Source organism: Papaver somniferum, chromosome 8 (genome assembly GCF_003573695.1).
Source record: "Papaver somniferum cultivar HN1 chromosome 8, ASM357369v1, whole genome shotgun sequence".
Lineage (NCBI taxonomy): Eukaryota > Viridiplantae > Streptophyta > Magnoliopsida > Ranunculales > Papaveraceae > Papaver > Papaver somniferum.
The window spans coordinates 61,081,144-61,091,710 of record NC_039365.1 but is presented as its reverse complement, the minus strand read 5'-3'; the positions used below and the strand labels follow the sequence as shown (position 1 = coordinate 61,091,710).

The following is a 10,567-nucleotide window of genomic DNA, read 5'->3' as shown; positions in this document are numbered from 1 at the left end:
CAGAGTGAAGTTCGGCGGATAACTTGTCAGCCGAACCTAAAAGATTGAAGTTCGGCTGACAAGTTATCAGACGAACTGTTCATCTGATCAATAGATCTAAAAGTTCAATTTTTTGACAAATTCAACTTATAAAAAGGACATTAAACCTCGTTTAGAAATGTACCTATGTATTAACAAACCTTAATTATCTATTAGTTCAGCAAATCCCAAAATCCTAATTTATTATTCTTCTTCTTTAACAAACCTTAACCTAACTATCTCAAAAAGAAAAAAAAAAAGAAAAAAAAAACTTTGAAACTCGGACTATATAATCATTCACATTAACCACTAATCATTAACTACTAATCATTAATATTAGATTCTAATTATTATCATTAACACTGATGAAGTATGGGCATATTATCGTGATAAAAATATGATGGATGAAGGGTTATTGATTTCACAATATAGTGACTCTATTTTGTCATTACCTTGTATGCCCCGAAACAAGTTTCCTTAAAAAACCATAAATCAGGGGCTCAAGCCATTTGGGCCTTGACAATGGATTGGATGCCCACTCTAATAATGATACATGGGGCTATCAGCCAAGTCAAATTGTAGTTTGTTTTCGTGAAAACTATTACAGGGCTTTTGGATTCTTACTTACACAAACAAACAGCTGAATCTAAACGTGGGCCACAAAATCTTATGTTATTCCGTCTGAAATGAATGAGAAGTGAATCGGTTTCGACACGTGGTTGTCAACCGCGCCGGCTATAGACGGCAAATTAAACCATTCAAATGTTGTACTTCTACCTAGTTGTCTATAGAAAAAGAAAAAACAGAAGTAAACAAAACTTGTTAAGCTTTGGAAATGTCTATACAAGCATAAGATTTGGAAAAGATAAATCCGAGAGACAGAGAGAGTAACACAACTCTACAAGACAGATGGGTTCATCTTCAAGTTGCTGTACTGGAGAGAAGGTTGATGAGGGTGGAGGGTATGTCTTTTTTGTATTCAAAATACGCCTTTGTTTTGAATTGCTCATTGCGACTAATGCATGTGACATACAGATCATATTTTGGACGTCCTGTACATTTTCAAATTTAGACGCTTTTATGAACGGAAAATTTGTCTAATCTACGAAAGAAATGTAAAGTCTGACATATGCTTCACAAAGAAAATATGCTTCATCAGTGCTCTTACACCTTAGATGCAGATCTCCACTAGATGTTGATAAGGCCTATGATTAGACTAGTAGACTCGAGGACATGGAAGGTTCGGTCCGTCTTTAAATTAGCGCATTAAATGGCAAATCATCCCAACGGATAAACGATTTATATCTTCTTCTTTATTTTTGAATGATCAGCAGGAATTTACTTTTAACTTGGTGATACAGATTTGTTTGTATTTGCTTATTGTTTCTGACTTGGTGATACAGATTTTCACCAAATGTGGGTGCCCATGGTTGGAGGATATTCACGTACAAGGAACTGAATGCTGCGACAAATGGATTCAGTGAAGATAACAAGCTTGGGGAAGGAGGCTTTGGCAGTGTTTACTGGGGAAAAACCTCTGATGGTCTTCAGGTACCACTTCATACAATAATACGCCACTTACACGAAAAATAGAGCATTTTCGGAAGAAACCAACTTTTATATTTTCTATTTGTAGGCCTCAAAGATGCAGGATGTCTCATGTCATGATATGTGTATAGATTAAAACTAACTAGAGTTTTCCAATATTTGCTCATTTATGTTTTGATCCTGAGTCTGTCTGATTTAAACAAGGAGATTAGGCTTACCGTGTATGGTACCATTTGATGATCCCCAATTCCCAAAAGAATGAGCATCGATGACTTTCTTCTTCAGAGGGTGAGTAGTTGATCCGAGGATAGTAATCATAGTACTGGGTCCACAGGACTGGTGTGTAATCAGGACTAGAAGTTTCAAACCCATAATATGGCAGGCAGAAGAAGAGAAACTGCAAAAATATCTAATCTGATTTGGTCATATAAACATGTGAAATCAATTTCATTCTATGTTTTACTAACACGAGTACTTATCATATAGATTGCTGTGAAAAAGTTAAAAGCTATGAACTTAAAGGCGGAGATGGAATTTGCTGTGGAAGTTGAAGTTCTTGGACGAGTTCGGCACAAAAACCTGCTTGGTCTTAGGGGTTACTGTGCCGGAATAGACCAACGACTTATAGTTTATGATTACATGCCAAATCTTAGCTTGCTATCTCATCTACATGGCCAGTTTGCAAGTGAAGTTCAACTGGACTGGAAAAAGAGAATGAATGTGATTATTGGTTCGGCAGAAGGCCTTTTGTAAGTACACTCCCATCTGGGCCTTTTGTAGTAAATATAACACTTCCTAGAAGAATATTGTTGAACTGATTCTATACTGTAGGTACCTGCACCAAGAAGTGACACCCCATATAATTCACAGAGACATAAAAGCTAGTAATGTACTCTTAGATTCAAATTTCGATCCGTTAGTAGCTGATTTTGGGTTTGCCAAGTTAATCCCGGATGGTGTTAGTCACATGACAACTCGAGTCAAAGGTACACTAGGTTATCTAGCACCGGAATACGCAATGTTTGGTAGAGTATCCGAGAGCTGTGATGTCTACAGTTTTGGTATCCTTCTACTGGAGATTCTCACAGGAAGAATGCCCATAGAGAAATTGCCTGGAGGAGTAAAGAGAACCATCACGGAATGGGCTGAACCGTATATAATGAAAGGAAGGTTTAAAGACTTGGCTGATCCAAAATTACGTGGGAATTTCGATATAAACCAATTGAAACAAGCGATAAATGTCGCAGCATTGTGCGTTCAAACTGACCCCGAGAATCGACCTAATATGAAAGAAGTTGTCAAGTTTCTTAAGGGTTCTGATGGAAGAGATAAACTATTGGAAATGAGAATTGATAGTGTCAAGTATAGAGATGATTTAATGGCTATAGATCAAGGAACTACTGATGATGATAACGACAATGACAATGTAAAACGAAGAGGCAAAGTTCTTGAAGACGAAAGCGATGGCTATGGTGTTTTTGGTGCAATGGAGATACAAAAGATGAACGATCCTTACGTGAGGAAAAACGATGGAAGTAAAAGGAGATTTGGGTGAGATTAAGCAAAACAAAAAACACATTCATTCCACTTCTATAGTTTGATATGTACTGTGGTAAACTTAAGGTATTTTGGCTCCAGTTTCTATAAGTTTTATTTTAAATAGATACTTAAATAGGATCGTTGAACTTCGTGATAATCACATAATCAAATACACAAAGAGTAGTTTATATGGAATACCTTATAGCGCTAATCCGTAGTACGTCGATCATCTTTAGGGTAGCGATAATACCTTGTGGAGGTCATGGTTTCTCCTTCTTCACCTCTTACGTTATGAATTGTCAATTCTCCGAACCCAATACCGATGGCTATTGTGTTCTTCTTATAGGTAGAAGGAGGACCAAATTCCTAGAATTTAGTTGTAACATTAAATCTCGACCGTCCATCAAAGAAGAGATATTAGGAATAATCCTGTAAAGGAAACCGGGTATAAATATAGCAATAATCTAGATTACCTAGATTATTACATGGGCCCAAGGGAATATTTCTAGTCATACAAAAATATTCTTACATTCTCCCACTCGTCCATGTGATATTCTATTTAACGGTTAATCGTAGAAAAACATAAGGCGCACATAATAATTGCTAACAAAATTTAATGGTTAACGTAATACCTCGGTCAACTAAGCTATCCATGCGAGTCATAGCGGTTGCACGTTGTCTTGTTATCAACATGTTCCCTTCATGTACCACAACACAAATAACTTACTTAACTAGGCCTTAAATTGGGATATCATAATGGTCCAATGATGTCTTTAAAAGAAAGACTATTTCTGTTAACATTCATCCATTCACATAAGTGTATACTAGACATGGATACAGAAATATTTCAGAATGACATTAATAAGAGCTCAATAAGTGTCCAAAAATAAGCACATAAATTAGCTGAATTCAATAATCAATTACTCCCACAAACCTAAGATTTTTAATCTTTTCTTAAGAGGTCTTAAATGGTAATTGTTCAATAAGAGCATTTGCAAAAATAATTGTGCTTAACGGTAAATAAACAACTTATTTTTCTGAAATTCATAATTCTCATATGGATACTCAAGGTTCATGTGTTTTGTTCCCTTTGCATTCATATTGTGCTTTAGTGCTGCGAAGTTAAGACGATAAATTTTAGCAATATAGAGACAAACTTAAATCTCTAAGTCTCGCAGTCATATTCAAACTCAATTGTGGAGCTAATCTTAAGGGATTCTTTCTTTATAGAATCCGCACATCCAGCAAAATTGTAGTCTGAAAACCCAATCAACTTTAATTGGGTTGAGTAACTAATTGTAAGACATAAGTCAAGATTAGTATCTCAAAATCTTGATAGCTTCAACATAATTTGTTCTTCGATTCTATAGCTATATGCTAACATACCAACAACTCGTTATATGTTTTATTTCAGAGACATAATGAAGATTAAATTTAAATCTTCATTACGATATGAAGCAAAATTTGCTATGTATGTTATTATCTCAAAAAATTCTTCAAATATTTGATATACGCTTTACATGAGGGCTTTAGTAATCCATACGATATGTGACTATCACATGGTAAGCTTCATTGACATCCTTTATTTCGAATTATAAGAGATATGCATGAAGTCAATATCACTACTCGTAGGTAGTAAGTCTTAAAATAAAATACCAAGAGTGTATGAACTTCTCCCACTGATCTTGAAGTATATGCATCGATCAATAATAAATTCATATAAAACCAGATAATGTTAATGGTCTTGTTGAATTTTAGATACACAATATTCGAGAAGTTTGCTTAATTTCATATTTTGATTCTTAAGTTTTGCAGACTACGTGTTCCTATCTTTATAAGGCGAGGCCTTCATATTAACACGCGTAATTTTCTTTATAGTTTATCATTAATAAAGGCCATTTCACATTTAGTTAATGCAACTCTTTGGCCATACCGAGCTACTAATAATACTATGATAATTCTGAATAAGTCTCTCTTTGACACGAGAGAAAAACTTATTTATAATCAATGCATCGTTTCATAGTAAAATCTTTGGCAATAAGTCTTGCTTTATATTGTTTAACATTGCTATTACAGTCGTGTTAGGTCAGAAAGACCCACTTTCATACAACTGATTTGTGTCTTTCGAGCACTTAAACAATATCCGAGACTTGACTTTCAACCAATGATTTTTGCTCACATAGCATTAATCCATTAATCAAAATTATTACACATAATATTTGTGAACCGAAAACCGAGTCTTTTCCATTCCATATCAAAATGTAATAAATTCTTCTAAGAAAATCACTGAAACAACATGAATAACTTTCTTTCAATCTCTGTTGAGACCTTCTTAATGTTGGTTCATGTTGTTATCAAAAAATTTCTTTATTAGCAGTAGTTATATTATGGAGTATTGGATCAGTAATTTGTGGTCTTTCATTATCTAACATTCTGATAATGAGAAGATCCACAATATCTACAGAAATCTTAAATAAAGGGATTATTATCATGATTTCTTAAACAGATATATCCACGCACTCCCACTGATTATGCCATCATTAAAGAATTTATATTTTCGGTTTCAATAAGTCTCATACTACGGTTAGAACGTTAAACAATACCATTTGGATTATTTAGGAAAACCAATTAACCAATAATAGTTTCCAAATTCAATTTTCATTATTTGGAATATAAGTCCTCACCTCCAACTGAACAACCATAACTTAAAGGTGATTTAAACTAGGTTTCCATACATTCTAGTCCAAAGTGTGTCTTTGAAACTGCTTTACTCGGAAATCTATTTAAATTACACAGTTGTTGAAAGAACATACATTCACTGATATGTGGTCATTATGAATAACTCATCATGCTTCTAACCATTTTCATAAAAGTATGATTTTGCCTTTTGTTATACACCATTATGCCAAGGATAAGTTAGCCTTGTGTATTGAGCAACAAATCCAAACTTTTGGAGATACTACGTAAAAGATTTAGGATATTATCTTGTTTTGTCATACCTTTCACAATATTCACCACCTTTATCAGACTTTATGATTTTCACTTTCTCTATAATTTCCTCTGAATTTCAATAATGAATGTTCGAGAAAACATCCACGGATTGAGATTCATAATGCAATTGATAGATGTACACAGTAACGCAAAAAATCATCGGGTGACAAACAATTTTATCTTCCAAAAAATGGACCATTAAAAGTCTACAAAATAATCATAATCAACAACTAATAAGAACAAAAGCTGAAATTTATAATAGAGATAAATGACAATTAAGCTTACAATAGTTTCATACCTTCAATAAAATTCTCCTGTGGGTAAAACCTTATCAAGGAACAAAGTAAGACATGAAAAATATCTGTGGAAATTTTAGATTCTCATAATTCAACATTATGTCTGTCAAAAACTACAACTAGAATCACCTGTGGGCAATTCACGTCCTAAAATGTATTAACAAACTCAAATAATTCTAATGTTCAACCTAATAAAATATGAATTTTAGTCACCTGTGGGTGGCTATTATTTCACATGTAAATGAAATATTTAGATAACCTTAATGCTTGTTTCAACGTGTGGATCAAAACTACTTGTGAGCAGCGTTTTTCTAATCGTTAAACAAACTAAGAGGACGTAAAATATACAACACTTAAAAGATAAAAGAGTTTAGTATCACTGTGGTAATAACTAAAAAATCTAGCAATTAACATGTACAAATGCAAATATCACACTAACTTTTCTTGTGATATTGCATAGTCCCACTCAATGATATGGACATACTTGATCTGATCATAAACTTAATCGCTTATAAACAATAATGAGTAACCCTAAAACATCAATCACGAACATTTATTCAAAAGCATGCCATACATAAATTGTGAAAAAATATCAACACCCTATAATCGAAAAATATCCAAACATAATGAACTTTTTCTTAAACCAAAATCGAGCATGAAGCAAGTCTATAAATATAATTCAATAATGAAATTTCTTTGAAGAAAAATTCTTTGATGCATCGCTCGTTTAAATATGATACAAGCATAAAGATCCTGATAAATAACGGATATATGATGAATTAATATGAAAGGTGTTAAATAGTCAACGAATATCATTTTCAGAAATATGGAGAAATTTATCAAAAATAAAACCTCAATTTCATAGAGGATGCAAAAGATTTGGACAACATAAGAAAAATTCGTAATAGGTTACTCAACTCGATAATGAGTTAATTTATGTAAATTTTCTTTTATGCACTTTTAAGAAATAACGTAAAATCATGTGCTGATTATTTAATTACCATAATGTATGATCAGATATTGTACACTTCAATGTTACCTTAAACATGTGAACTCAAATTACCTGTGGGTAATTGTTGTTCTAATACATTTAAGAAAAACAATATTATAAGCACTTGACATGATAACGATTATGACTGGAAAAATTATTTGACATCACTGTGGTGATAGCCAAACAACTCAAAAATAATGCCATAATAACTACTAAACCTTGCATTTACGGCTTTGCGTATTCGTGCTTACAATAAAATTATTATTATTGCTAAGATAAAACACTCTAGTATCACTGTGGTGATAGCTAAAGAATTATGACTAAGAATCTTAAGCACAATAATTTTATACGTACAAATGAAATTGTCATCAACATTGGGAGAAAAGTGAAACATAATGACACAAGACACCCTCAAGATTCAAATCAGTTCATATCCATAATGTATCATATCAGTCAATGTTTTCTTAAATACATGAACTCCAATTTCCTGTAGGTAAATTCTTTATTTAAGAAAAAAACAATATTACAAGCATTAGAAAAACTGTGACCATGGCCAAAAGTGATTTGACATCACTGTGGTGATAGCTAATCAACTAAAATAATGTCATTATCACATGATATCGATAACTGCAAAACCTACATTTTACGGTTTGCAAATTCATGCTTATAATAACATTATGATTATATTGAGATATAACACTCTAGCATCACTGTGGTGATAACTATAGAGTCCCATAATAATTTCAAGTATAATCTCATAAAATCCAAAAAGAAAAACAATAATCTGAGAGAAACTATTCCCTAATGCAAAAGCACACAAACCATATCATAACGTACACACATACTTTACAGTGTCAAACATGGTTCGAATTAAAATCTTATAATGAATTCGGTAAGAAATCGCCTCAGATTATATGTACATTAGTTTTCAATAAAGCGGAAGCGTAATGATAATTAGCCTACATTTCTTTAGATAAATACCACTTTATAACTTATTTCTTAATACCATAGTTTAAATTGAATTGAATTTAGTTTAATTATAGACTATTTTAATTCCATAATGATCAACTCTAAACCATATTGAGTTTGCATCAGAAAACGTACAAGAGGTTTGACATTTATATCCAGTTTGGTTAAAATCAAAATTAACGGTAAACAATAAGAGTCAAAGATCTACTTTACTGCTGACTTTTACGTAAGCTAGATCCCAAACAAAGCCAAACAGTATTTAGCATAGAAGCGAGTATTAGCCTTAAAAAAATGTTAACAGACACGTTCATTTTAAGTTGCAGTTGACGAATGCATTACGTATCTATTCGGCTTGGCTTAATAAATATCAGTAATTTAACGATTTTAACTTTTAAGATTTTAACAACACATGCATAGAGCCAGTATAGAGAGATGGTGGTATTCCACAGGATCGGGGTCTACTAGATCGGTAAACAGTAGCACAGTGAGATTCTTCTTCTGTTTTAGTTTGTTTTAGTTTCTTACTATACAAACGTAGTGGATCATTTACTACCCAATTTGACCCATTTCATTATAGATAATAAGCATAAAGTTTTGTGGCCCATTAGATGATTTAATAATTTTATTCAATAATCATTAGCATTAGGTTACGGGCCCCATCGTTAGGATAGCCGATCGGTGAACAATTTTCAACTTAATTCTTTACGGAAACAAAACCTAATTTCGATTGTCCCTATTATGGTGCACCATGAGAAATACAATTCCGTATTACCGTGAAAGACTTGTAACAGAGAAATAAGATACCTAATATGAGAAGTTGATTCGCAAACGTGATGGACGACATTATTGCATACAAAAAACGGACGATCATAAGTTCTAAACGCAAGCTCTGATACCAATCATAAGTTTTATTTTAAATAGATACTTAAATAGGATCGTTGAACTTTATGATAATCACATAATCAAATACACAAAGATTAGTTTATATGGAATACCTTATAGCGCTAATCCGTAGTACGTCGATCATCTTTAGGATAGCGATAATACCTTGTGGAGGTCATCGTTTCTCCTTCCGTAATACGTCGATCATCTTTAGGATAGCGATAATACCTTGTGGAGGTCATCGTTTCTCCTTCTTCACCTCTTATGTTATGAATTGTCAATTTTCCGAACCCAACACCGATGGATATTGTGTTCCTCTTATAGGTAGAAGGGGGACCAAATTCCTAGGATTTAGTTGTAGCATTAAATCTCGACCGTCCATCAAAGAAGAGATATTAGGAATAATCCCGTAAAGGAAACCGGGTATAAGTATAGCAATAATCTAGATTACCAAAATTATCACATGAACCCAAGAGAATATTTCTAGTCATACAAAAATATTCTTACAGGTTCTACGTAACAAAACAGCAATGGAAATAGTTTTATTCGGATGTGTAAGTAGGGTATGCATATCTCCTAACGCCTTTCTTTTCTTTCTACTTGTTGCATACTTGGTTAGTTTGAAATTCTAAGAAATATTTAAAAAGTTGAACTCTTTAATGGAAAACATTTTGTTCAGTATTTTCAATGTTTCATTCCACTTCTAACAAAACTGAAAAATCGCAGAATCCATGTATGGATGCAAACGGCTTCCAGTAATCCATATAAGACCGCTTGCATCGTGCATGAAAGCTTTGTCGACATGGTAGCAGGGTCGCAAGAATAATATGTCATGCATGACATGTTTCAAAAAATGTTTGAAGTTGCAAATCACCGCAAAAAAATATGAAGTGGGTTTGAAAGCTCTACTAATACTCCTAGTAAAGAAATGGAGAACCATTTGAGTGCAAATTATGACTCTTACCAAAAATGTAATGAAAACCCATATCACTACTTGTGTCTTTTGTATCGTTAGGCTTTCATTGGCTTCCAAAGCAAGACAGAATCATTTACATTATCTCGTTCGCATTCACAGACGAACACTTTGCTTGTTTCACAAATATCACCTATCGAACACACTTTTTCTAAATTTAAACCCCAACAACCTAAGACAAATGCAGCAGCTCACTGCTTATTCACTGATCACTTTTTCTCCAACTACCAAAATTTCCTCTCAAGTATGCTTCATAAACAAGACATATTTGAATGAAACTTAACTAACCTAACTACCTAGGTCCTCTTTGCCCGTCTGTCTCTAGTCTAGCATATATATTTATCAACATTGAAGTTTGGT

General features: G+C 33.1%; 1 protein-coding gene across 1 annotated transcript; it reads left to right on the top strand.

The window, feature by feature from the left end:
- The first annotated feature begins 927 nt into the window (after positions 1-927).
- LOC113305606 (PTI1-like tyrosine-protein kinase At3g15890) lies at positions 928-3,121 on the top strand. The gene is made up of 4 exons (XM_026554624.1): positions 928-980; positions 1,422-1,569; positions 2,053-2,315; positions 2,398-3,121. Exons 1-4 carry the CDS (start codon positions 928-930, stop codon positions 3,119-3,121), a joined length of 1,188 nt encoding a protein of 395 aa, XP_026410409.1.
- The last annotated feature ends 7,446 nt before the right edge of the window (positions 3,122-10,567 follow it).

Coding starts and splice junctions, on each gene's coding strand:
- LOC113305606 (XM_026554624.1), top strand. CDS start 928: ATGGGTTCATCTTCAAGTTGCTGTACTGGAGAGAAGGTTGATGAGGGT. Junction 981..1,421: donor AAGGTTGATGAGGGTGGAGG/GTATGTCTTTTT, acceptor TTGGTGATACAG/ATTTTCACCAAATGTGGGTG. Junction 2,316..2,397: donor GGTTCGGCAGAAGGCCTTTT/GTAAGTACACTC, acceptor TCTATACTGTAG/GTACCTGCACCAAGAAGTGA.